This window comes from Phacochoerus africanus, chromosome 14 (genome assembly GCF_016906955.1).
Source record: "Phacochoerus africanus isolate WHEZ1 chromosome 14, ROS_Pafr_v1, whole genome shotgun sequence".
In the NCBI taxonomy this organism is placed as follows: Eukaryota; Metazoa; Chordata; class Mammalia; order Artiodactyla; family Suidae; genus Phacochoerus; species Phacochoerus africanus.
This window is the reverse complement of record NC_062557.1, coordinates 25,156,301-25,184,193: the sequence shown is the minus strand read 5'-3', so window position 1 is coordinate 25,184,193 and position 27,893 is coordinate 25,156,301. Positions and strand designations below refer to the sequence as shown.

At 47.1% G+C, this 27,893-nt stretch overlaps 1 protein-coding gene across 1 annotated transcript in view; it reads left to right on the top strand.

Moving 5' to 3' along the window:
* LOC125115071 (tubulin polyglutamylase TTLL6-like) overlaps positions 1 to 27,673 on the top strand; it is a 37,669-nt gene extending 9,996 nt beyond the window's left edge. Inside the window, exons 5-10 of the mRNA XM_047758817.1 lie at positions 1,537 to 1,725; positions 3,032 to 3,209; positions 4,636 to 4,917; positions 19,896 to 20,265; positions 20,887 to 21,156; positions 26,837 to 27,673. Of these exons, the coding sequence (XP_047614773.1) occupies positions 1,537 to 1,725; positions 3,032 to 3,209; positions 4,636 to 4,917; positions 19,896 to 20,265; positions 20,887 to 21,119 (1,252 nt within the window). The 3' untranslated portion in view covers positions 21,120 to 21,156; positions 26,837 to 27,673. The remainder of the gene's footprint in view (positions 1 to 1,536; positions 1,726 to 3,031; positions 3,210 to 4,635; positions 4,918 to 19,895; positions 20,266 to 20,886; positions 21,157 to 26,836) is intronic.
* Positions 27,674 to 27,893: the final 220 nt, after the last annotated feature.

Below are 27,893 nucleotides of genomic sequence, written 5' to 3'. Positions count from 1 at the left end.
TCCTGTTTGGAAAGTTAGCTTGTATTTGCAGGATGTGGCGGTTTTGAATAGTTTTACCGTGAATATTCTTCTCTTCCTAAAAATAGGAGATTACGTTATAGACATTCGTACAAGTGATGGCTATAAATTTATTCATATCCTAGGAAGATTCAGAGATTAGCAATACAAAAAATAGGAGCTTCTGGGCAGCCTCGCTGGTTAAGGATCTGGCATTGTGGCTGAGGTCACAGCTGTGGCACAGGTTCGATCCCTGGCCCGGGAAATTCTGCATGCCATGAGTGTGACTGGAAAAAAATAAATAAATAAAATCTGTTTTTTAAAAAAGGACCAAGCAAGAAGGAAGGTTTGTCCATCCTCCTCTCCCTTGTCAGTGTGTTGGTGGGAGCCTGTTCCCTGCTGGGGATCGTTTGCCTTTTAACAGAGGCCTTCCTCTGCAGAGTGAGAAGGAAGACTTGGAGCCTGGTCAAGGGGGTGCCTCTCCGCTTTTCAGATGCCACCATGGCCCCTGCCTGAACCTTCAGGACTGAGCTGCTAGAACGGGGGCAGTAGCATCTCTGGGGGGCACTGTGTTTCTCAGAGCTTTCTCTCTCTCTCTCTTTTTTCTTTTGGCCACACCCACAGCATGTGCAAGTTCCCAGGCCAGGGGTCAAACCCACACCACAGCAATAACCAGAACCCCAGTAGTGACAAGGCTGGGTCCTTAACCCACTGAGCTACCAGGGAACTCCTCTCAGAGCTCTTTTCGTGTGCACCGTCTTCCCTGTAAGGGGGGTGCTATCGGGTAGTGCAGGGTATGATATGGTCCTGTTTGGGGAGCTAAGGAGACCAAGACTCTGGAAGGGGAATTGCTTGGAATGGGTCACCCCACAAGTGGGTGTGCCGCCTGGCTCACATTAAGGTGATGTGAGCCAGGCATTGGCTTCCATTAAGGCCAACGGATGGCTTCCATTAAGCTCCTGGACAAGGAGGCAGCATCAGCTGAGGAGGGGCTGGGGCTCTCGTCTGAATCCGTCTCCTTGTCAGGGCTTGGCCCTGGACGGCTCAGGGGCTCTTGGTTTCCCTGCCATCAAAGGGGCTTATCGGTCCTCCCTCCCCGACCTCCCACCTCCCCGGGGGGCCGTGAGGAAGAATGAGATCATCAGAGCTCAGAAAAGCACAGCCCGCTCATCCAGGAGGCCCCCCAATGTAGCCAAACCTCAGCTGCCATTTTCCAGAGAAGGCCATGTCTAGCAAGGTGACGACAGGCTGCCTTGTCAGGACAAAGCCAAGAGGGACATGCGCTTTCCTTGCGACGGGAGAGAACTTGGTGAGCTGTCAGAAAGGCCGTTCTCACCAGCTCCTGGTGCTTTATGGCGCTGGCTGTCCCGGGAGGGCAAGAACATTCGCGCCTTTGCTTAGGAAATGCTGACTGACCACTGTTGCGTGCAAGGTGCAAGGCCTCCGTCTGGCCCTAGAGGACCTCCAGCCTGGCCACGGCCCTTCCCACCTTGATTCCAGGAAAACCTCACGGCAGCCCTGTGTTCTGCTCCCCAACAGGATGGAGGAAGTCAAGGGTTTTCAGGCCGTGCGTGTGGAGAAAACGGAGAAGTATGAAAAGGAAAACTGCGGAGGCTTCCGCCTGATCTACCCCAGTGCAAACTCGGGGAAGTATGACAAGTTTTTCCAGGACAACAACTCCCTGTTCCAGAACACCGTGGCCTCCAGGGCTCGGGAGGTGCACGCCCGGTAGGAAGGCTCCTGGGGGTGCGGGAGGCAGGGGGTCGTGGGAAGACGGGATTGTGCGTGACCTACTGGGTGACCTTGGGGCAGCCTTGCAGTTGCTTTAGTCTCACAAGGACCAGGAATCGTAGGATGTCGGGGGGTTGTTAAGTAGTTACGTGGTTGTTTCTAGAAACTCACCCCTGAGATAGGCACCCTCGACTCCACTCCAGAATGTCCAGCCCTTCAGAGCTGCCTCCTGGATTCACACAGGAATCAAATCTAAGGGCTGCAAGGGACTCATGCAATCCAGTTCAATCCCCACCCACTAGCCCATGTCATTGGAACGAAAGGTCAGAGCAGAAAAGGGATCCTTGGGAGTTTCCGTCGTGGCTCACTGGTAAGGAACCCGACTAGGACCCATGAGGACGGGGGTTGGATCCCTGGCCTCACTTAGTGGGTTAAGGGCCTGGTGTTGCCATGAGCTGTAGTGTAGGTCGAAGATGCAGCTCGGATCCTGTGTTGCTATGGTTGTGGTGTAGGCTAATGGTTGTAGGTCTGATTGGACCCATAGCCCGGGAACCGCCATATGGCGTGGGAGTGGCCCTAAAACAAGGAAAAAAAAAGAAAGAAAGAAAGAAAGAAAAGGGATCCTTGTCTCCAGACTCATGTGACTGAGTTACTTCCATCACATCATTGGCCAAAGAGGCCCAGCACATGCAGGGGTCCACCATGGAAGCCTCCTATCCAGACTGTCTTTCCAGCATCTGCCAGTTGTTGGGATCTGGCCAACTGGGAAGTGAGGAGAGAGATGGGGTGTGGTGGAGTGCGGTGCAGTACCCCACAGTGTGTTTCTCATGCTATTGTCGGCCTGGGAACGGTGTGGCTGGAGGGTGATTCTGTCCTTCACCTCCTGATCTAAGACCTTCTTTTTTTTTTTTTTTTTTTTTTTGTCTTTTGTCTTTTTAGGGCTGCACCCGAGGCATATGGAGATTCCCAGGCTAGGGGTCTAATCAGAGCTGTAGCCGCTGGCCTACACCACAGCCACAGCAACACAGGATCCAATCTGTGTCTGCGACCTACACCACAGCTCACAGCAATGCCGGATCCTTAACCCGCTGAGCAAGGCCAGGGATAGAACCCGCAACCTCATGGTTCCTAGTCAGATTCATTTCCTCTGCGCCATGATGGGAACTCTGATCTGAGACCTTCTATCCCTTGTACACTGGACACCCTGGGGGAGGGCAGGTAGAACCCCTCCCCCTCAAGGAGAATGGCTGCATTTCCAGCCCACCCCTAACCTACGTGACCCCCGCTGTTCCTCACTGGGCAGGCAGCTGATCCAGGAGCTGAGACTTAAACAGGAGAAGAAACCCTTCCAAATGAAAGAGAAGAGGGTGGAAGTGCAGGGGGAATCGGCAGGAGAGCAGGCGCGAGGCAAAGGCGTGAGGAGCTGGCCACAGAAACCACGGCAGAAATGCAAGACCGCCACCAACCTGACCTCCAAACAAGTAAACCTGGAGGGGAGGGGAGCACGCATGCCCAGCACCCTTCCCCGCCTGGGGCCAGTGCCGGCGGGGATGCTGAGGAGACCACTACTCAGAGCCCAGACACAATGAAGGAACGGGGGCTGCACAGAGGGCTGGGCCCAGGGAGGGGAGCCTGGAAGCCACAAGGAGCCCTGCATCCTTCAGAGGATCCCTCCTGTCCAGGCGGAGAGCTTTCTCACCGGCCTGTCCTTCGTCCTCCTGGTGGCTAAGCACGTCCCCGTGTAGGGGGCGGGCTCTGGGACTGCCTGTGCTCATGGTCCCCCACTCCAGTTTGGGTCAGGATGCTCCCCTCCAGCAGGGCAGAGGCACCGCCGAGAGAGCAGGCCACAGGCAAGAGCTTCTGGGAGGCAGGACCTCCGAACCCGGCATGGGGTGACTGGACATGGCTGGTCCTTCCAGCCTGCTCTCTGCTTAAAGCGTGGACCAGCCTCCAGGCTGGGGGCCAGCTGTCTGGTTGTTCTATGACCTGAATCTCTGGCTCAGCCCTTCTCTGCTTAGCTCTCTCTTCTGGCTCCTCAGAAAGACTGTTGCCTTTTCAGCCTGTCTCCTTTTTCTCCAAGACTTACCTGAAGGGACAGGATTAGAACAAGTTTTTGGTTTTTTTTTAACCATAACTTTAGGAGTTCCCGTTGTGGCACAGCTGAAACAAATCTGACTAGAAACCATGAGGTTGCAGGTTCCATCCCTGGCCTTGCTCAGTGGGTTCAGGATCTGGCCAATTGGACCCCTGGCCTGGGAATCTCCATATGCTGCAGGTGCAGCCCTAGAACAAGACAAAAGACAATAATAATAATAATAATAATGACTTTGTTAGGGTTATAGGCCCTTTGAGAATCCGATAAAAGCTCTAGAATTTCTTGCCATAAAGATACAAAGATACAATTTTAAAACTACAGGTTTGGAGTTCCCGTTGTGGCTCAGTGGTTAACGAACCCAACTATCATCCATGAGGATGTGGGTTCGATCCCTGGCCTCATTCGGTGGATTAAGGATCCTCCGGCATGGCCGTGAGCTATGATGTAGGTCGCAGATGTGGCTCGGATCCTTCGTGGTGGCCGTGATTGTGGTGTAGCTGGCAGCTGTGGCTCCAATTCAGCCCCTATCCTGGGAACCTCCATATGCCAAGGGTGTGTGGTCCTAAAAAAGACAAAACAAACAAACAAAACCAAAAAAAAAAAACCCAAACACCCACAGTTTTAAGCGGCTCAGAGTCTCTGTGGAACCACCCATGAACCGTCTATTGAACCCCAGGCTGAAGCCTCTGCTTAGAGAGACCTTGATTCCTCTTCTCCTCCTCTCCTTTGCACCCACCCTTGGGTGCAGATGAATCTGGAAGTGGACGGAGATGGGTTCCCACGGGCTGTGTGTTTGGTTTCCTCCCTCCCAGCACCTCCAGCCCTTCACATTAGTGTCCTGCCCACCTGACTTGCTCTCAAGTGTCAGAGACCCAAAGAAAGCCGAGACAGACAGCAGCCTCGACCAGGGGACCCCCAGGAAGGAGCCTGGCCCTGCTCCCTGTACGCTTCCCTCTGAAAGGCCTTACAGCTCGGTACCCGACTTGAGGAGTTCCAGCCTTCTCTGCTGCTCCAGGCCAGAGCTCAGGAAACCCATCTCCAGAATCAAGGAAGCCAATCCCGCCTCTGCAGTGAACGCAGTCACCAGCACTGTGGTAAGTAGGGCAGTCTGCCCCCCTACCCCCCACCCCCCGCCAAAGGGCCGAGCTAGAGAGGCAGCAGTAGGACTTTTGCTTTCTGGTCCCTTCTCTGCCACTGACATACTGTGGCCCTTTGAGTAAGCCACTTAACCTTCCTGGGGCCTGGATTTCCCCACTTGTGAAGGCCAAGGTATGGAACCGCATAGCTCTTAGAGGATAGACCTATACTTTTAGGGCTTCTGGCAAGGCTGTCCTATGCATCCCCTCTTTTTTATTTTTTTCCTTCCTTTTTAAAAATTTTTCCCTTTCTTTCTTTCTCTTTCTTCTTTCTTTCTTTCTTTCTTTCTTTCTTTCTTCTTTTTTCTCTTTCTTCTTTCTTTCTTCCTTTATTCCTTTCTTCCTTTCTTCCTTTCTTCCTTTCTTCCTTTCTTCCTTTCTTTTCTTTTCCTTTCCTTTCCTTTCTCTTTCTTTCTTTTCTTTTCTTTTCTTTTCTTTTCTTTTCTTTTCTTTTCTTTTCTTTTCTTTTCTTTTCTTTTCAGGGCTGCATCTGCAGCGTATGGAACTTCCCAGGCTAGGGGTTGAATTGGAGCTGTAGCTGTCAGCCTACACCAGAGCTATAGCAATGCAAGATCCGAGTCACATCTGTGACCTATGTATGCTGCACCTTGCAGCAATGCCGGATCCTTAACCCACTGAGAGAGGCCAGGGATCGAACCCTCATCCTCATGGATACTAGTTGGGCTCTTCATCTGCTGAGACACAATAGGAACTGCTATCCCCTCTTGTTATACCATCTGTTGTCTTAGTTTCTGTAGGACTGCCGTAACAAATTCCCATAAACTTGGTGGCTTGAAACACCAATGTATTCTTCTGTCCCAGTTCTGGAGGCTAGAGATCTGAAAATGAGGTGCTGGCAGGACCATGTTCCTTCTGAAGGCTCTCAAGAGGGGAATCCCTCCTTGTCTCTTGCTAGATTCTGGTGGTTGCTGGAAACCCTTGGCATTCCTTGGCTTGTGGCAGGATAACTTGAGTCTCCACCTCTGTCATCACATGGACTTCTTCCTTGTGCTTCTCTGTGTCTCTTCGCATGGCTTGATAAGGACACCAGTCATTAGATTTAGGGCTTACTCCAATCCTGTATGAGCTTCTTTTAACTTGAGATCCGCAAAGATCCTCTTTCCAAATACGGTCACATTCCGAGGTTGTGGGTGTACATGAATTTTTTGGGGGACGTTGTTGAACCCAGTTCACCACCTAAACAGTGTTTTTCAAACTCCACTGATGTATGGACACCTTCTGAAGGGAAGAACGCTCTTTCAGATTCCAACTATAGACTCACATTATTTTTATTTTATTGGTTTTATTTCAGTATTATTTTTTGGCCTTGTCCACTACATGCGGAAGTGCCCCAGCCAGGGCTCAAACCTATGCCACAGCAGTGACCTGAGCCACAGCAGTGACAGTGCCAGATCCTTGACTGCTAGGCCACCAGGGAACTCCTTAAACTATTTCTGTAAATGCATACAAGCCTAAAACCAGATATAAGGTCTTTATAGCTCTTATTGCAACTACAGCACAGAACCGAAACAAATAGTACGAAAAAATTAATTTATATGACAGCCGATTTTCTATTTTTGCAGGAACTTAGTTGTCACGTGAATGTCGTACTGACAGTTCTATGACAGGTTTTTTTGGTTCATCACACACAGGTCCACCAAGAGCGGTAACTACTGGAAAATCTTCAGCATGGTTGGGCCTTCTTTTGGTCCAAATACAGTAGAGAGTAGTGAAATGTTTTTCAAATTTCTTTCATTCTCTCTTTTTTCTTTTTTTTTTTTTTGTCTTTTTGCTATTTCTTTGGGCCGCTTCTGCGGCATATGGAGGTTCCCAGGCTAGGGGTCAAGTCGGAGCTGTAGCTACCGGCCTACACCAGAGCCACATCAACGCGGGATCCGAGCCGCGTCTGCAACCTACACCACAGCTCACGGCAACGCCGAATCCTTAACCCACTGAGCAAGGGCAGGGACCGAACCCTCAACCTCATGGTTCCTAGTCGGATTCATTAACCACTGCACCACGACGGGAACTCCCGTTTTTCAAATTTCTAACCATAGTCCATAGTAGAAATTCATTTTTACTTCACAGTTCATCTCTCTCTCACACACACACACAAACACACACACACACACACCCCTGGAGGAAAGTTTCTAAAACATTTTAAAAATTTAATTAAGGGGAGTTCCCGGCGTGGTACAGTGGTTAACGAATCCGACTAGGAACTATGAGGTTGCGGGTTCGGTCCCTGCCCTTGCTCAGTGGGTTAACGATCCGGTGTTGCCGTGAGCTGTGGTGTAGGTTGCAGACGCGGCTCGGATCTGGCGTCGCTGTGGCTCTGGTGTAGGCCAGCGGCTACAGCTCCAATTCGACCCCTAGCCTGGGAACCTCCATATGCCGCAGAAGCGGCCCAAAGAAATAGCAAAAAGACAAAAAAAAAATAATTAATTAATTAATTAATTTTGCTTTTTAGGGCCACTCCCGTGGCCTATGGATGTTTCCAGGCTAGGCGGTGGAATCAGAGCTACAGCTGTCAGCCTATACCCCAGCTCACAGCAACGCCGGATCCCCAACCCACTGAACAAGGCTGGGGATTGAACCCACATCCTCGTGGATACTAGTCAGATTCGTTTCCACTGTACCACAACCAGAGCTCCTAAAACATTTCTTTGACATACTGCATGTAGTGACTTATTCTGTCCTTCTAAAAATACCAGTTACAGGGGTTCCTGTGTGGCTCGGGGTTAAAGATCTGGCATTGTCACTGCTGTGGTTCAGGTCACTGGCCCAGGAACTTCCACATGCCTCAGGTGTGGCCAAAAACAAAACAAGGAGTTCCCGTCATGCCTCAGCAGGTTAAGAACCCCGCTAGTATTGGCCAGGATGCAGTATTCTATCCCTGGCCTCCCTCAGTGGGTTAAGGATCCGGCATTGCCGTGGGCAGGTGGTGTACGTCGCAGTCGAGGCTCAGATCTGGCATTGATGTGGCTGTGGTGGAGGCCAGCAGCTGCGGCTCCAGTTCAGCCCCTAGCTCAGGAACTTCCATAAAAAGAAAAAGTAAATAAATAAGAGAAACTTCAAAAATAAAACAAAATACTAGTTAGGAGAAGTTCCCTCGTGATGGTCTAATGGTTAGGACTCAGTGCTTTTATGGCTCAGTTTCAATCCCTGGCCTGGGAACTGAGATCCCACATCAAGCTGCAGTATGGCCAAAGAAAAGAAAAGAAAACAAAACAAAACAGTTAAGGAGCTCCCATTGTGGCTCAGTGGGTTAAGGACCCAACATCTTTGTAAGGATGTCAGTTTGATCCCTGGCCTTTCTCAGTGGGTTAAGAATCTGGCGTTGCTATGAACTGTGGCATAGGTTGCAGGTATGGCTCAGATCCAGTGTTTCTGTGGCTGCGGAGTAGGCCTCAGCTACAGCTCCGGTTCAGTCCCTAGCCTGGGAACTTCCATATGTTGCAGGTGCGACCGAAAACAACAACAAAAAACAAAAATTAAAAAAAAAGTTACAATGCACTAAATTAATTTCATGACTTAGTAGTAGGTTTGTAACCCATAGTTTAATATACAGCTTTAGGAGAATATATTTTGAAACTTCGTCACATTGGATTTGGCAATGATTTCTTGGCTATGACACCAAAAGCACAGGCAACAAACACAAAAATAAGTAAGAGGATACATAGGAACAATCAACAAAATAAAAAGACAACCTGTCTTTTTATAAGAGGTTAATATCCAGACTATATAAAGAACTTTTACAACCCACAACAACCAAGCAAACAAAAAACTTGATTAAAAAATGGGCAAAGGCTCGTGAAAGGTGGTGTAGGTCACAGATGCGGCTTGGATCCTGCGTTGCTGTGGCTGTGGGGTAGGCTGGCAGCTGCAGCTCCAATTTGACCCCTTGCCTGGGAACCTCCATATGCTGCAAGTGGGGCCCTAAAAAGCAAGACAAACAAAAAAAAAGGGGCAAAAGCTTAAACAGACATTTCTCCAAAGTTAAATTAGCCAGTCACACAGAAAGACACATACCACATGATTCCACTTATATAAGATATCTGGAATAGTCAAACTCTTAGAAGCAAAAAGTAGAATGGTGGTTGCCAGGGGCTGTGGGGAGGCAAAAAAGGGATGTTTAGTGAGTATAGAGTTTCAATTTTGCAAGTTAAAAACGTTCAATAAAACTTTTAAAAACGTTCTAGAGATCTGGTGCATTTAGTTAACACTATTGTACTGTACGCTTAAAAACAGTTAAGATGGTAAATTTTAGAGTTCCTGTCGTGGCTTAGTGGAATCGAATCTGACTCGTATCCATGAGGATGCAAGTTCGATCCCTGGCCTCACTCACTGGGTTAAGGATCCAGCGTTGCCATGAGCTGAGGTGTAGGTCGCAGACGCAGCTCGGATCTGGTGTCGCTGTGGCTGTGGTGTAGGCCAGTGGCTACAGCTCCGATGAGACCCTTAGCCTGGGAACCTCCATATGTTTCGGGTGCAGCCCTAAAAAGACAAAAACGGTTAAGAGGGTAAATTTTGTTATTTGGGCTTTTTTTTTTTCCCCCCAATCATTATAATAATAAGAAAGTTACAGTAAAGAGTATGCTTTGGGGAATCTGGCTGCCTCTGTTTAGATTCGGGAGTCTCCTTTTATTACATGTGACTTCCTTCTAGTCACACTAATCTCCCTAAGCCTCAGTTTCCCCATCTGAAAAATGGGGTTTTCATAATAGTACCTACCACTAAATTACTGTGAGGATTAATTACTGAGAGGATCTATAAAAATGCTTTGAGTGGTGTTCAACCCAGGAGTCAGTAAACAGTAGCTATTATTTTAATATTATGGCTACTGCTTAAGACTACCCTCGTTCTTTTCTCATTAACCTAAGACTTAAAGCAGTACTTTAACCTAAGACTTAAAGCACTACTACTTAACTCTAAAGAGATTTTTTTTAAAAATTAGGGGAGTTCCCATCGTGGCGCAGTGGTTAACGAATCCGACTAGGAACCATGAAATTTCAGGTTCGATCCCTGCCCTCACTCAGTGGGTTAAGGATCCGGCGTTGCCGTGAGCTGTGGTGTAGGTCGCAGACTCGGCTCGGATCCCGCATTGCTGTGGCTCTGGCGTAGGCCGGCAGCTATAGCTCCGAATAGACCCCTAGCCTGGAAACCTCCATATGCTGCGGGAGCAGCCCTAGAAATGGCAAATAAATAAATAAATAAATAAATAAATAAATAAATAAGGCAGCAACAGTTAATTTTTTTCTTTTTCTGGATTTCATGTGCGTAGGACTGACCCGATCAAAACCATTGGTTCAGGATGTTGTATCATACTTGGTTCATCCAAGGCCTTTGCTTGTTTTGTTTATTTCCTTGTCCCTTTATCCCTGTGCTCACCGCCCAGTCTCTGATCCACCATCCTTTGTTAGTATGTGTCCTTGTAAAGAAGGAATTTTTAATTTAGTTTAATTTAATTTTTTTGGCTGCACCTGTTACATACATAAGTATCAGGGCCAGGGATCCAACCTGCACCACAGCAGCAACCTGGACCACTGCAGTGACAACTCTGAATCTTTAATCTTTTGTCATCTTTTTAGGGACACACTTGAGGCATATGGAGATTCCCAGGCTAGGGGTTGAATCAGAGCTGTAGCTGCTGGCTGGCCTTCGCCACAGCCACAGCAATGCAAGATCCAAGCCTCGTCTTCGACCTACACCACAGCTCATGGCAGTGCTGGATCCTTAACCCACTGAGCAAGGCCAGGGATTGAACCCACCTCCTCATGGATACTAGTGGAGTTCATTAACTGCTGAGCCATGATGGGAACTCCAAGAAAGGATTGTTTTTTTAAATCCATGTGTTTAAAATTTGTTTAAATTATATATTATATATAATTTATATATCTCATTCTATGTCCTATTTTTTTTTCTTATTGAGCCCCACTTTTTCTTTTCTTTTTTTTAAGGTCAAATTTACATGCATTAAAATTAACTGAACAATGCTGACAAATAAACCTGTGTAATTCATATCTTTATCATGAGATAGGACTTCCTGATTATTTTATTTTATTTTTTTGCTTTTTAGGGCCGCCCCCATGGCATATGGAATTTCCCAGGCTAGGGGTCCAATCAGAGTTGCAGATGCCGGCCTACACCACAGCCACAGCAACGCAGGATCTGAGCTGTGTCCGTGACCTACACCACAGCCACAGCAATGCTGGATCCCTAACCCACTGATCGAGGCCAGGGATCGAACCTGAAACCTCATGGTTCCTAGTTCGGATTTGTTTCCGCTGAGCCCCTACGGGAACTCCAGAACTTTTCCCAAAAGTTCCCTCTTGCCATTTCCCAGGCAATCGCCCTCTTGCTCCCTGCGTCCCTCCCCAAGGCACTATCCTGACCTGACTTTTCTCACCTTAGAGTAGTTTTGTCTATTCTAGAATTGTATGCAAATGGACTAATATAGTATATATTCCCTTGAGTCTGACTTTAGCTCCGTGCTATGTGTGATTCACTCATGTTTTTGGGTACATCAGTAGCTTGTTCTTTATTGTTGAATTGTGTTCCATTATCCAAATATACTGCAGTTTGTTTATCAATCAATCAGTCTGTTGATGGACATTTGGGTTGTTCCCAGTTTTTATTCTTTTATTGCTTATTGTGATTAAAGCTCTTATGAACATTCTTGTATAAGTCTTTTTGTGGACATAGTTTTCATTTCTCTTGGATAACTACCTAGGAGAAGCATTGCTAGGTCAAAGGGTAGATCTATTTATAATTTTATAAGAAACTCCAAAGTCTTTATTTAAAGTGATTATATCAGAATTCCCATTGTGGTGCAATGGGATCCATGGTGTCTCAGCAGCACAGGGACGCAGTTTTGATTCCCGACCTGGTACAGCAGGTTAAAGGATCCAGTGCTGCACTGTGCTGCAGCCTAGATCTGATCCCTGGCCTGGGATTTCCACATGCCACAGGACAGCCAAAAAAAAAAAAAATCGATCACATCACTTGGACATTTCAGCCAACAATGAATTAAAATGCCAATTGTTCCATGTTTGTCAACATTTGGTGTCACTCATCTTTTAAATTTTAGTCACTTTAATGGCAATGTTGTAATTTCTCATTGTGGATTAAATGTGCGTTTCTTGGAGTTCCTGTTGTGGCTCAGCAGTAACATACCAGATTAATATCCATGAGGTTGTGGGTTTGATCCTTGGCCTTGCTCCGTGGGTTAAGGATCCAGCGTTGCTGTGAGCTATGCTATAGGTCCCAGACTTGACTTGTATCCTGTGTTGCTGTGGCTGTGGTGTAGGCTGGCAGCTGCAGCTCTGATCTGGCCCCTAGCCGGGGAACCTCCATATGCCTCAGGTGTGGCCCTAAAAGGACCCCCCCCCCCCAAATGTTCATTTCTGTGATGATTAATCACTTTATCAAGTTATTGATTTATGTTTCTTTGTGGAGAGTCTGTTCTAGTTTTTGCCTTCCTCCTTTTAAAAATGTAGGATTATTTATGTTTTTACTATTGGGTTGTAGGAATTCTTTGTGTGTGTGTGTGTGTGTGTTTATGGCCACATCCACAGCATATGAAAGTTCCCAGGCTAGGGGTCAAATTGGAGCTGTAGTTGCTGGCCTACGCCACAGCCACAGCAATGCCAGATCAGAGCTATGTCTACAACCTGCACTACTGCTCACAGCAATGCCTGATCCTTAACCCACTGAGTGAGGCCAGGGATCAAATCTTCATTCTCATGGATACTAGTCCCCTCTGAGCCACAACAGGACCTCCAGGAAGTCTTTATACATTCTGAAATTCGACTATTCTTTTTTTTTGCGGTGGGAGAAGCCCACCTGTGGTATATGGAAGTCGAGTCTAGGGGTTGAATCAGAGCTGCAGCTGCTGATCTACTGCCACAACCACGGCAATGCAGGATCTGAGCCATGTCTGTGACCTATGCCAAAGCCCTCGGCAACACCAGCTCCTTAACCCATTGATGGAGGCCAGGGATCAAACCCACATCCTCATGGATTCTAGCCACGTTTTTAATCTGCTGAGCCACGATGGGAACTCCTGCCTATTCTTTTTCTTAATAGTGTTTTTTGATGAATGAAAATTCCTAATTTTGATGACGTTTATCAATTTTTCTTTTATGGTTATTGCTTTCTGCACTTAAGACGTTTTCATGGACTTTGTGGTCATAAATATATTCTCCTAGGTATTTTCTAAAAGCTTTATGGTTTTAGTTTTGTGTATAGGTCCATGACCAATTTCAAATTAGTTTTTGAGTATGCTAGGTGATGGGTACTATGGTTTTTTTTGGGGGGTTTTTTTCTCTATGACATCTAGTTACAACATTATTTGTTGAAAGACTTTCCTTTCTCATTAAGTTGCTCGGGTGCCTTAAAAATTCTAGTAAGATTTTTTTGTTGCTGAGTCTATAGGATTTTCGGCAAACAATTATGTCATTTTCAAATGAAGACAGTTTCACTTCTTTCTTTCCAATCTTTATGCCTTCTATTTCTTTTTCTTGCCTTATTGCCTGTCTAGGATTTCTAGTACAATGTTGACTACAAGTGGAGAGAGTAGACATCCTTGCCCTGTTTCCAGTCCCAAAGGGGAAATATTCAGTCTTGTATCATTAAGTATGGTGATAGCTGTAGGGTTTTGTTTTAGCTGTCCCTTAGAAGGATGAAGGAGTTCAATTCTATTCTTAGTTTGCCGAGAGTTGTTTTAAATCATGAATGGATGTTGAATTTTGTCAAGTGCTTTTTTTTGGTATTAACTGATAGAATCATACAGTTTTGCTGATAGAGTGAATTACACCCATTAATTTTGTTTGTTTGTTTGTTTTGCTTTTTTAGGGCCACAGTCGAGGCATATGGGAGTTCCCAGGCTAGGGGTGAATCGGAGCTACAGCTGCCGGCCTGCACCACAGCCACAGCAACGCCAGACCTGAGCCCCATCTGAGACCTACACCATAACTTGTGGCAACACTGGATCCTTAACCCACTGAGCAAGACCAGGGTTGGAAACCACATCCTCACTGTTACTAGTCAGGTTCATTACCACTGAGCCACAGTGTGAACTCCCTACACTGATTTTTTTTTTATCTTGAGCCAGTCTTGCATTCCTGGAATAAGCCCCACTTATCCATGGTGTATGGTTCTTTTTACACATTGCTGGCTTCAATTTGCTAATATTTTGCTGAGGATTTTTTTTTTCTTTTTAAGGCTGTACCTGTGGCATATGGAATTTCCCAGGCTAGGGGTTGAATTGGTGCTGTACCTCCCAGCCTACATCACAGCCACAGCAACACAGGATCCAAGCTGTATCTTTGACTCACAGCACAGCTTGTGGCAATGCCAGATCCTTAACCCACTGAGCGAGGTCAGTGATAGAACCCGCATCCTAATGGATACTTGTCAGATTCTTAACCCGATGAGCTACAGTGGGAACTCTTTGTTGAGGATTTTTATGTCTGTGTTCATAAGAGATGTTGATCTATAGTTTTTTTTTTCTTCTTTTACTTTTTTTGTTTGCCTTTGATATCAGGATAATGTTATTGCCATAAGGTAACTTGGGAAGTGCTCCTTCTATTTTCTGGAAGAGGTTGCGTAGAATTGTCATTATTATTCGGTTAGAATTCTCCAGTGACATTATCTTGGCCTGGAGATTTCTTTCTTGGAATATTTCATACTATAAATTCAATTTTTCTAATAGTTACATATTTTATTTTGAGTGAGTTTTGGTGGTTTGTAGTGTTTGAGGTATTGGTCTTAGATAAAATCCGAGTTGTTAGATTTATACGTGAAAAGTTTTTTTTTTTTTTGTCTTTTTACTATTTCTTTGGGCCGCTCCCGCGGCATATGGAGGTTCCCAAGCTAGGGGTCAAGTCGGAGCTGTAGCCACTGGCCTACGCCAGAGCCACAGCAACGCGGGATCCGAGCCTCGTCTGCAACCTACACCACAGCTCACGGCAACGCTGGATCGTCAACCCACTGAGCAAGGGCAGGGACCAAACCCGCAACCTCATGGTTCCTAGTTGGATTCGTTAACCACTGCACCACGACGGGAACGCCTATACGTGAAAAGTTTTTATGTTATTTCCCTATTATCCTTTTCATAACTGCAGAGTTCATAGTGATGCCCTCTCTTTCATTCCTGATATTGGTAATTTGTTTATTCTGTCACTCATTTTTTTTTCTTGGTAAGTGGTGCTAGGAGTTTATCAGTTTATTCTTTCCAAAGAACTGGGTTTTGGTTATAAAATATTGGCCATATTCCCCGTGTTATACAATATATCCTTGTAGCTTATTTTACTTTTTTTTGGAAATATAGTTGATTTACGATGCTGTGTTAATTTCTGCTGAACAGCAAAGTGACTCAGTTATACATACATGCATACTTATATTCAGTTACACATACATATATATATGTGCGTGTGTGTGTGTATACTCTTTTATTTTTTTTGTCTTTTTGCCTTTTCTAGGCCCACTCCTTCAGCATGTGGAGGTTCCCAGGCTAGGGGTCTAATTGGAGCTGGAGCCACCGGCCTGCACCACAGCCACAGCAATGCGGGATCCAAGCTGCGTCTTCGACCTACACCACCGCTCACGGCAACGCCGGATCCTTAACCCACTGAGCAAGGCCAGGGATCGAACCCACAACCTCATGGTTCCTAGTTGGATTCGTTAACCACTGCGCCACGACAGGAACTCCCTGTACATACTCTTAAAATATTCTTTTCCATTATAGTTTATCATAGGACATTGAGTAAAGTTCTCTGTGCTGAACAGTAGGATCTTGATGTCTATCCTCTGTACTCGTAGCTCATTTTACAGCTAATAGTTTGTACTTCTTACCCTCCTACCCCTCCGTGACGCCTCCCCTTCCCTCTCCCCACTGGTAACCACTGGTTTGTTCTCTATCTCTGTGAGTCTCCTTCATTTTTGCTATATTTACTAGTTTGTTGTATTCTTTAAGTTCCATGTATAAGTTATATAGTATTTGCCTTTCTCTGCCTACCTTGTTTCACTTAGTATAATGCCAAGTCTCTTCATGTTGCTTCCAAATTTTGTTCTTTTTTTTTTTTTCCTGCAGCCTGAGGAAGTTCCTGGGCCAGGGATTGAACCTGAGCCACTGCCATGACAACATCAGATGCTTGACCTGCTGAGCCACACAGGAACACAATTTTGTTCTTTTTTTATGGCTGAGTGGTACTCTCTTACACACACACACACACACACACACACACACACCATCTCTTCTAAGCAGTGGACACTCAGGTTGCTTTCATATCTTGACAGTTGAGAACTGGGTTGTTTTAATTTTCAGTTGTTTGGAGATTTTCCTGGTTTTCTGTTACTCATTTCTACTTTAATTCCATACAGTCAGAGAACACACCTTGTATGACTTCAGTTCTTTTGCACTTGCTATAGTCTATGTTATGACCCAGGCTATGGTCTCCTTTGGAGAATGTTTCATGTACACTTCAAAAGAGTATGTATTTTGTCGCTGTTCGGTAGTAGGTCAGTTAGATCTATTTGGTTGTTGATGTTGTTCAGTTCTTCTATATCCTTGTTAATTGTCTATGTACTTGTTATATTGATGACTGAGAGAGAAATGTTGAAATCTCCAACTCTAATTGTGAACCTGTCTATTTCTCCTTTAACTTCTGGCAGCTTTTTCATGTATTTTGAAACGTTGTCATTAGATACAAACACATTTAGGATTTTGGGGTTTTTTTTTGTTTTTTGTTTTTTTTTGCTTTTTAGGACTGCACCCTTGGCATATGGAGGTTCCCAGGTTAGGGGTCCAATCGGAGCTGTAGCCACCAGCCACAGCCACAGCCACAGCAATGCAGGATCTGAGCTAAGTCTGCGACCTACACCACAGCTCACAGCAATGCCAGATCCTTAGCCCACTGAGCAAGGCCAGGGATTGAACCTACATCCTCATGGATACTAGTCACATTTGTTTCCGCTGAGCCATGATGGGAACTCCTAGGACTGTTATGTCATGATAAATTGTCTCTTTTACCATTATATTGTGTGTGTGTGTGTGTGGTTTTTTTTGTCTTTTGTCTTTTGTCTTTTTAGGGCTGCACTCATGGCGTGTGGAGGTTTCCAGGCTAGGGGTCCAATCAGAGCTACAGCTGCCGGCCTACACCACAGCCACAGCAACGCCAGATCCAAGCTGCATCTGCAACCTACACCACAGCTCATGGCAATGCCGGATCCTCAACCCACTGAGCGATGCCAGGGATTGAACCCTCAACCTCAAGTTTCCTAGTTGGATTCGTTTCCACTGCCCCACGATGGGAACTCCTCTTTTACCATTATGTGATGTCTCTTACTCTAACTTTTTTTTTTTTGGCCACACCCAAGGCATGCAGAAGTTTCCGCGCTAGGGATCGAACCCAAGCCATAGGGTGACAACACTAGCTCCTTAACCTAGGAAACTCCAAATTTCTTTGTTCTGAGCTCTACCTTGTCTGATATTCCTAGAACTACTCCACCTTTCTTTTGATTAGCATTTGCTTGGTAGATCTTTTTCCATTGATAATCCATCCCTTAGTCCAGTTCTCAAAGTTTTCGTAATCTGTTTGAGGTCAGAGTTGCATACGGGCAGCTTAGAGGAAATTCATAATTTACTTTATGGGGTCGCTTTCCCAAGTTCCTTCCTCTCTACAACCTCCCTGGTACTTTCTGGTTCCCTGGCCTCCCTTTTTGAGACTTCTCACGGAAAGCTGGGGCTTTAGTTACCCCGCTCTAAAGCATACTTCTTACGACTACTCACTTTCAGGGCCAAGTAGAGGGGGGTCACGGAGAAAAAAAAAAGTATTAAGAGGTCGCTCCTCCCTCTTGGGACCACAGCTCCTCCAGCTCCTCCACTTGGAGAGGAAGATTCCTTTCCCTTGGAGCTTTCAGTCCTTCCACATCCTGCTGTTGATTCCTTTGCTCTCCCTGCTCAGGGTTTCATCATGGACATGGGGGCCCCAAGAGTGGAGAGAAGAAAAGAACAAAAGGTCCTTGAACCACAACCGTAGGGCTTCTCTAAGAGCTTTCCCTGTCTACTCCCTAGTACCCACTTCTGAATTTTGAGTTGCCTTGAGTTCAGGTCAGGGGTAAACTCCCTCATGACTTGCTGGTACTTTGAAGTCTCATCTTCCTCAATCACCTGCTATTGCTTACTTTGCAGAATTGCCCGATAGCTGCTCTATGCATGCATTCTGTACAGGCTGTGAAACAGTCAGTGGAGAGACAGATACAACATGCTTAATCATTCTTAGCTAGAACCAGAACCAAACCACTGTCTCTTCTGGTCATTCGAAAGTTTCTTCTCCCTTTGATATCTGCATTACCTGTAGTGACATCCCCTCTTTCATGGATGATGGAAGCAATTTGTGTTTCCTCTTTGTTTATCTTGATCTTACTATGGGCTTACCCATTTTATTAATTAAAATACCAACTTTTTTTTTCTTGTCTTTTTGCCTTTTCTAGGGCCACTCCCGCAGCATATGGAGGTTCCCAGGCTAGGGGTCGAATCAGAGCTGTAGCCACTGGCCTACACCAGAACCACAGCAACTCGGATCCGAGCTCCTCTGTGACCTACACCACAGCTCACGGCAACGCCGGATCCTTAACCCACTGAGCAAGGCCAGGGATCGAACCCGCAACCTCATGGTTCCTAGTCGGATTCGTTAACCACTGAGCCACAATGGGAACTCCTAAAGAACCAACTTTAGGGAGTTCCCATTGTGACTCAGTGGGTTAAAAACCCAACTAGTCTCCTTGAAGATTCGGGTTTGATCCTTGGCCTTGCTCAGTGGGTTAAGGATCCAGCCTTGCTGCAAGCTGCAGTGTAGACAGATGCGGCTCAGATCTGGTGTCACTGTGGCTGTGGTGTACTTCTGTATGCCACAGGTGCAGCCTTAAAAAGATTAAAACAAACGAGCAAACAAACAACTTTAGGCTTTTTAAATTTTCTCTATTGTTCATTTTCTATTTCGTTGCTTTCCGGTATTGCCTGTATTACCTCCTTTTTTTTTTTTTTTTTTCAGCTTTTAGTTTAATTCAATCACCTTTTTCAGAATGGCTGGACCAGCCTACATCCTCATCAGCAGTGGGAGAGTCCCTATTCCTCCCCACATCCCACTAACCCTGGTACCCAGCTTTCTGATTTTGCCAGTCTAGTAGCTGTGAAATAATATCTATTTCTCTGATTATCAGTCTCCAGTGATTGGAATCTCTCTTGTGTTTAAAGACCTCCAGAGGAAGCTCTGTGGATATCCTCTAGTGTTTAACCAATTCACTGTTCTAACCAAAATCTTTCTTCCTGCTCATGCATTCAGCTCTTCAGCTGTTGTTTTAATTAAGAATGGCCTGGGAGTTCCTGTCGTGGCTCAGTGATTAACGAATCCGACTAGGAACCATGAGATTGCGGGTTTGATCCCTGGCCTTGCTCAGTGGGTTAAGGATCCGACATTGCTGTGAACTGTGGTGTAGGCCGGCAGCTACAGCTCCGATTGGACCCCTAGCCTGGGAACCTCCATATGCCGTGGGTGTGGCCCTAGAAAAGGCAAAAAGACAAAAAAAAAAAAAAAGAATGACCTGGAGTTCCCATTGTGGCTCAGTGGGTTAAGACCCCGACTTAGTTTCCATAAGGACACAGATTCCATCCCTGGCCTCCCTCGGTGGGTTAAGGATCCAGCATTGCCACAAACTGCAGTATAGGCAGATATGGCTCATATCTGGTATTGCTGTGGCTGTGTTGGAGGCCAGAAGCTGCAGCTCTTATTCAACCCCTAGCTTGGGAACTTCCACATGCCAGAGGTGCAGCCCTAAAAGGAACAGAAAGAAAGAAATTAAAAAAAAAAGAATGGCCTGGGAAGGAGCTCTTTGCTTGCCAAAATCTCATTTTGGACAATTTTCTCTTCCAGCCTCCAACCTCAGTAGAAAACTTTGCCGAATCCACCAGCCAGGTCTCAGACTCCCCCGAATCTCCGCTGAGCGTGACTGTGACAACCAGCTCTGAGTGCAGTAGCTCAGAGATGGACAGGGTGGTCCCCTTTAAATGCGAGCAGCAGCAGAGGCCTCGGCACCTTATCCAGGAAAAAATATCGAAAAAGTCTCTGCCTACAAAATCCCAGAGCTTCTTGGGGAATCTGAAGCCAAGCTGGACTTTGCTAGAGAGTGGCATGAAGAAGCAACGTCCGGTGTCAGAGCTGTTCACCAAGGTTCAGTTGAGGGAGAAGCTGTCCTTGTCCCCAGCTCACTTCAATCCAAAACTGGTGCTGAGTGACCAGTCACGTGAGTGCCAGCCTATGCAGGGATGTGCCAAGAGCTTAGGGGATGGAATAACCAACAGAACTAGCCCTAATCGTGGGGAGTGCCCAGTCGGGGGGGGGGGTGGGCTGTAGCCCCTGCCTTCAGGGAGACCCCAGTCTGATGGTGGAGACACAGTCCTTGTCCCTAAAGAGTATCTAGTCTTACTGGGAAAGCAAAAAAATGATAAAAGATATAATGCTGTGTCTAAGTACTCTCTTCTATTTTTCCTGGCTCTTATTCAAATGAGGCCCATTCAGCCGAGCCCGTACAAGTTGGGGATGTTAAGTTGGAAAAAAAAAGGGAAGGGAGGAGTTCCCTGGTGGCTCAGTGGGTTAAGGATCCAGCATTGTCACTGCTGTGGCTTGGGTTGCTGCTGTGGCATGGGTTCGATCCCTGGCCTGGAAACTTCTGCATGCCAAGAGGTGGCCCAAAACAAAAAACAAACAAACAAAAAGCAGGGAAGAGAAATGATTTGGAGGAAAGGCACAATGGCCGCTTCTGGCTCCAGCCAACTTTAAGTGGGAGACCCCAGTGGGGGATGGGCTTTGCCAGGAATTTGTCCAGCAGAACAGACTGACGATGGCAATGACTTTGCCTTTCCAGAAAACCCCTCCCTGCCCCGGAAGTGCTTCTTCCACAGCCGAAGCTCTGGCGAGAAGAGGCAGCTGGATGTGCCCTCCCTCCTCCTCTTGCAGAATTCTCACGGCCATGGTGTTTCTCTGAAAGATCTGCTGGTGGTTGCCACTCCAGCCCGACTGGATCCAAGGCCCTGCAGAAGCCACAAAGGTGTCAAGAGAGACCTGTGTATACGGGATCAGGAAGCACACAGTCACTGACTGATCTCTGGTCAAAGAGGATGTGAGGGGGAACTAGGTAGGCCTACCCATATTCCCTTAATGCGCCTGGCACGTTGGCAGGCACTACATAGGTATTTCTGGAATGTTGGCTTGGTAGGTAGATGGATAAAGACATACAGGTAAGTTGGAGTTCCCGTCATGGCTCAGTGGTTAACAAATCCGACTAGGAACCCTGAGGTTTCGGGTTCGATCCCTGCCCTTGCTCAGTGGGTTAAGGATCTGGCGTTGCCGTGAGCTGTGGTGTAGGTCACAGATGTGGCTTCGATCTGGTGTTGCTGTGGCTGTGGTTTAGGCCAGCAGCTACAGCTCTGATTCGACCCCTAGCCTGGGAACCTCCATATGCTGCGGGGAGCGGCCCAAGAAATGGCAAAAAAAAAAAAAAAAAAAAAAGAAAGACATACGGGTAAGTAGACAAGACTAACCTCAGTCAAAATGTAACACCTCCCCCCCTTGCAATGTATATTTCTACTATGACTGATCTGCGCCCACTGCTTTAAGTATACTTTGCTTTGTCTTTTGTTGTTGTTGTTTCTCGCTTTTTAGGGCCGCACCTGTAGCATATGGAAGGTTCCAGGCTAGGGGTCCAATCGGAGCTACAGCTGCCGGCCTACACCACAGCCACAGCAACGCAGCATCTGAGCGCATCTGCGACCTACACCACAGCTCAATGCAATGCTGGATCCTTAACCCACTGAGCAAGGCCAGAGATCGAAGCGGCCTCCTCATGGATCCTAGTCGGGTTTGTTACCGCTGAGCCACGATGGGAATTCCTGCTTTGTCTTCTACTTCCCACTCAAGTTGAGACAGTCACTGATTCTGGTCCCAGAAGTAAAACCGTGTCAACTATGAGGGGTTGATTTCCACACCTTTTGTGCGGTGTCAGCCTGGCCCCCAAAGCTGAGCCTGTAACGGAGTGTACTGAGTGGACAGAACAACGGGATCTGGAAGAAAAGAGAAGATGTGGAAACAAAAACCCTTAAGCTGTGTCAAAGGACCAGAGAGATTTGCAGAGGAGCCCTCGCTCAGACCTTGACGCTTCTGAAGGAAGGTGGTATGGAAACTCTGCAGCTCATTCTGAGGGCTCATTAAAATGCGTATTCCAAGTTCCCGTTGTGGCTCGGCAGTTAGTGAACCGGACTAGCATCCATGAGGACAAGGGTTTGATCCCTGACCTCACTCAGTGCGTTAAGGATCACCAGCGTTGCCGTGAGCTGTGGTGTAGGCTGCAGACACGGTTCAGATCCTGGGTTGCTGTGGCTGTGGTGTAGGTTGGCGGGTACAGTTCCGGTTGGACCCCTAGCCTGGGAACCTCCACATACCGCAGATGAGGCCCTAAAAAGACAAAGAGACCAAAAATAAATAACACAAAATGAAATGCATATTCTAAGGTGTGCTTCCAGAAATTCTGGTTGAGTAGGTCCTCCGAGGGGGCTGCATTTTTTTTTTTTCTCTTTTTTTGCCATTCTGTGGCACATGGAGTTCTGGGCCAGGGATCAGATCAGAGCCGCAGTCACGACCTAAGCCCCAGTTTCGGCAATGCTAGGCTGGGGATCAAACCCGAGTCCCAACGCTCCTGAGATGCTACCAATCCTGTTTCGTAACAGCGTGAACCCCAGGAATCTGCATTTTCAGAAGCTCCGCTCGATGATTCTAATGGTCCTCTCACTACCCTCAGAGAAAAACTGGGCCTGGAGTTTCCCAAACTTCCCTAATGATATGGATCACTTGGGGGCTCTCATCAAGCCTGTAGTTTCCTAGACCACACCCCTGGAAATCCTGACACAAGAGACTTGGGATGGGCCCACTGGGAAGTGGTCTTTTTTTTTTTTTCTTTTTGCCATTTTTTTGGGCCGTTCCTGCAGCATACGGAGGTTCCCAGGCTAGGGGTCGAATTGGAGCTGTAGCCGCTGACCTATGCCAGAGCCACAGCAATGCGGGATCCGAGCTGCGTCTGCAACCTACACCACAGCTCACGGCAATGCCAGATCCTTAACCCACTGAGCAAGGCCAGGGATCGAACCCGCAACCTCATGGTTCCTAGTCGGATTCGTTAACCACTGTGCCGTGACAGGAACTCCAGAAGTGGTCTTTTGAGGAAGCATCTCAGTACTTGGGTAGTGAAGACTGGCCCACCTTTAGCCCCAGGCCTGGAAAAGGAACCCCTGCCGGCCACGCCTGACCTGTGGGCCTGTTATAGGAATAAAACTCCTCAAACCCAATGGGGCTCAAACCCACCCCCACTATCTTCGGTTCATAGTTTTCCACAATTTTAAGTTATTTATGCTCCTACTATAAGAAAGGGGGAGGGTGATGTGGCCGATTACAGTAAAACCTTTTCTTCACTATGACTCTTAAAAGGAAGTTATAATGATCAGAAGCCACATCGAGAAAGGGAGGAGATCATTCTAATCAAGGGTGTGAGAGGAGTTCCCCTGGTGGCTCAGGGGGTTAAGAACCTGACTCATATCCATGAAGATGCTAGTTCAATTCCTGGCCTCACTCAGTGGGTTAAGGATCCAGCATTGCCACAAAGCTGTGACTCGGATCTGGCATTGCTGTGGGGTCGACCAGCAGCTGCAGCTCCGATTTGATCCCTAGACTGGGACTTCCATATGCCCGCCGGTGCGACAGTAAAAAGAAGAAAAAACGGGAATGGTAAGAAAAAGCACCTCAGGGCTTGACCATTGAATTTGGCTCTGGACCTCTGCTGTGGTTTGGCTGCGCCATGACGGGAACTCCCCAGACATATTTTTTTAATGAATATTCATGACAGTAAGATTTACCCCTTTTTGGTAGCATACTGTATAGGCTAGCATGCCTCTGAATATATTTTTTAAATCTAATTCCAATCACAACTGTACACTTTAGAAAAGAAAAAACTGGTTCAAAGAGCATAAGGCTTAACATTCAAGAGGTACCACAGCTCTTAAGTGGCAGAGCAAAGATTTGGGTCAGATGTTTCTGATTCCTAAGCCTCAAGTTCTTTTTTTTTTTTTTCCTTTTTGGCGACAGTATATGGAGTTCTGGGGCCAGGGATCAGGTCATAGCCGAAGTTGCCACCTAAGCCACAGCTGTGGCAACGCTGGATCCTTAACCCACTGTGCGGGGTCTGGGGATGGAACTTGCATCCCAGCGCTCCTAAGACGCCACTGATTCCGTTGGGCCACAGCGGGAACTCCTCAAGCTTCGAGCTCTTAAGGACACGCTATCTTTCTTTCAAATAGCGTTTTTAATGTTAGTCTTCATTTAGAGCTGGGGGAATAAGACATGCCTCTTTCATGAAGGCAGGGAGCAGAGAAGGCCAAGACTAAGCAGGGCTTCCTAGACTACCATGAGGAGTCAACCAGATCTCAGACTGCTCCTCTGCTTCTCCGTCAGATAAGGGCACCTAAAAATCCCCACCTGGAGTTCCCGTCATAGCGCAGCGGAAATGAATCTGACTAGGAACCATGAGGTTGTGGGTTTGATCCCTAGCCTCGCTCAGTGGGGTAAGGATCTGGCGTTGCCGTGAGCTGTGGTGTAGGTCGCAGATGCAGCTCGGATCCCACGTTGCTGTGACTGAGGTGTAGGCTGGCAGCTGTAGCTCTGATTCAACCCCTGGCCTGGGAACCTCCATATGCCTTGGGTGCAGCCCTAAAAAGCAAAATAAATAAATATACATAAATAAATAAAAATTAAAATTTGTTGCAATTCTCAAAATAAAAATATATGTATAAAAAAAATTCCCCACCTGGGTTTTTCTGGTGGCCAGTGGGTTAAGGATCCAGCGTTGTCACTGCTGTGGCCCTGGTTACAACTGTGGCTTTGGTTTGGTCCTGGAATTTCCGCATGCCGCGGGTGAGGGCCCTCCCCCCAAAAAAAATCCCCACCTAATCGACAGCAAAGGCTAACTGGCGAAAGTCTAATTCTGCACAGCCGAATGCCTGTCAACACACTGATTTGCAAATAGAGCTGGATGTGCTGTGAGACTGGGATTTCTGCATAATAAATAGTTGAATGAAAGAAGGAAAGGGCAGCGCAGAAGTCCCAATTATGGAGCATGGGCTTTCTTGGTAGGTGTCATAGTAACACCTCCGACACATCAAGTTTACATATCATGTCTCATGTCACTGCTGTGAGGTTGGCAAGGCAGCCGTTGCTGCCTTATCCTCAGTTTACAGATGAAGAGAATCAAGACTTCAGGACATTAAATGATTTGCCCCATGTCATGCAAGTGGTGGGCTCTGGATAAACTAGCCTGCTGGTTCTTCCTTTCCCACTCGGCCACCCACTTGGTTGGATCCCATCCAGACCTATGGATCAGGAATTGAGCCCTGACAAATGCCTCCATTTTTCTCCTTAAGTCACTGAATTCTCATCATCCTTCCTCTGGGTCCACTTTCACAGTGGGCGGGCCACTGAGCCCAGGGTTTCAGATCTGCTAATCGTTGAGTTTTAGGGGATAGAGAGCCCATTTTGTAGGATTTGAAGGATGATTAAAAGAGTGCTAATGGGAGTTCCCATCGTGGCTCAGTGGTTAACGAATCCGACTAGGAACCCTGAGGTTGCGGGTTCGATCCCTGGCCTTGCTCAGTGGGTTAAGGATCTGGCATTGCTGGGAGCTGTGGTGTAGGTCGCAGACGGGGCTTGGATCCTGCATTGCTGTGGCTGTGGTGTAGGCTGGCGGCTACAGCTCCAATGAGACCCCTAGCCTGAGAATCTCCACATGCCGTGGGGGCGGCCCTAGGAAAAAAAAAAAGAAAAAAAGAAACTTGCTCATGTCGGGTGCTTGGCACCTTAAGGAATGAACAGTGGATGCAATGATGATGATGATGGATATGCTGATGGTCCTTTACTGATGGTGCTGAGCCCAGGACACCCTTGCTTTTGGTGTTTTACAGGCTTTGCATACATAATCCCAACTCTCAAAGCAACTCTTTGTGGCAAGTGGCCGTTGTTGTTAGGTTTGCCGAGGGAGGACGACGCCAGACCAAGTTCATAAAGCAAAAGAGATTTATGAAGGCATCAGAGGGGCATGGCCTGAGCTCAAGACGGCACCAGCTCTGACTGTGAGGAGGTGCCAGGTTTATAAAGGATCTATGGCAGGAATCTGTGTCTGGAGTTCATGGTGGGAACTTGTGGCAGGAGCTACGAAGGAGAAGGGGAAGGTCAAGGGAGGGGCAGGGTGTCGAGTCCCACGACAGAGGGCAGAGGTGGTTCCTCTAGGCGGGGAGTTGTTTTCCTCAGGCCATTATTTCTTGCTGCCCAACTTGAGCCTCCGCATTCTGGGAGAGGGTATCCACAGCCTGTGAACAGCCATGTTTGGGGTGTGGGAGTGGGGTCTGTCTGCATCTTCCAGGGAACCTTTCCGTTGTTATTCTCCCTTTTCAAGTGAGGAAACCAAGGTTTAGAGAGATTTAGTAACTCCCCCAAGGGCACACAAATATCAGGTGTTGCTTCTAAGCTTTACCGCTTGTTATCTCTGGCCGGCCAGCTTGGCAGCTCTTAAATAATCCATAGCAAGTGCTTGGGGCTGTAAGGATGCAGGGTGATGTCTGCTCTATAGGGAAGAAATTTCTGGTGACTGTGACTGTGAATCACCTGAGAGCCTCCTGTCCTGCTAGATGGCCATGGTGATGATGAGCTAATTGAATCGAATATTCTAGAAGCCACTTTAAAGGAAAATCTAAGAAAAAAATTTTTTTCTTTCTTTCCAGAATCAGACTGGATCTCTGCCATTTTGTTCCTTTCCTCCTCTGACTCCCAGGAAATGATCTGTCTCTTCCAACAGTCTCTACGATGTTCAGAGAAGCAACTGAAAGCTTTATCTCCTCATCTAGACATCTTGGTCTTATGACTACCTCCCAAAGCGCCACAGAGGCTAACAGCCTTAGCTTTTTGTGCCCTCCCGGTTAGCTTCCAGTGCCGCAGGACCATGACTTCTGGGAGTTATTGGTGCGGCTCCAGGACATACTCCAGTTGCCCCACCAGTGGCATTGCTCTGGGCCCTCACATGGCACTGTCATCCAGCACACGCCCAGGAATAGGGCAATATGAAGAAGAGAGCGGTATTGCAGAGAAAGACTTTTTCCAGGAGTCCAAAGCCCTCGGGGCACCAACAGGACTGTGTCAGTTGGTCCCCAATTCCAGAGAGAAAAGACAAAGGGCTGGGCTTGATGGAGAATGCTGAGCCCTGAGTAAAGGAGCTGGGTTCTAACTTCACCAGGTAAAGACCAGACCTCCTCGCACACTCACACCTCAGTGCCCAAGCATCCTCCTGCCACCTCCTTTGCCAGCCCCACTCAAAGTGCCAGCAAAGACAGAGGTGAGATGAGAGTACCCAGCCTGCGGGTGTTTCTCCCACTGACCTGAAGAAATGATGCATCTTCCCCTCAAGTGTGCATTAATAAAGTAAATTGCGGGAGTTCCCTGGTGGCTCCGCAGGTTAAGGAGCCTACAGTCTCTACAATGTCCACAGAAGCAACTGAAAGTTTTATCTCCTCATCTAGTGTAAATAATCCTGCAACAAACATAGGGGTGCATGTATCTTTTTACATCTGGTGTTTTCCTTTTCTTTGAATAAATACCCAGAAGTGGAATTTCTGGATTATATGGTAGTTCTAGTTTTCATTTTTTGAGGACCCTCTATACTGTGGCAATCATGGAATCTGTTTCCTAACGTAGGTGGAGGAGTTCCTGCCTCCAGATGAATTTAAAAGGGTAAGCACTGAAGGAAACATTTCCAAATGCAAAAATGATGTCCGGAAGATAAAG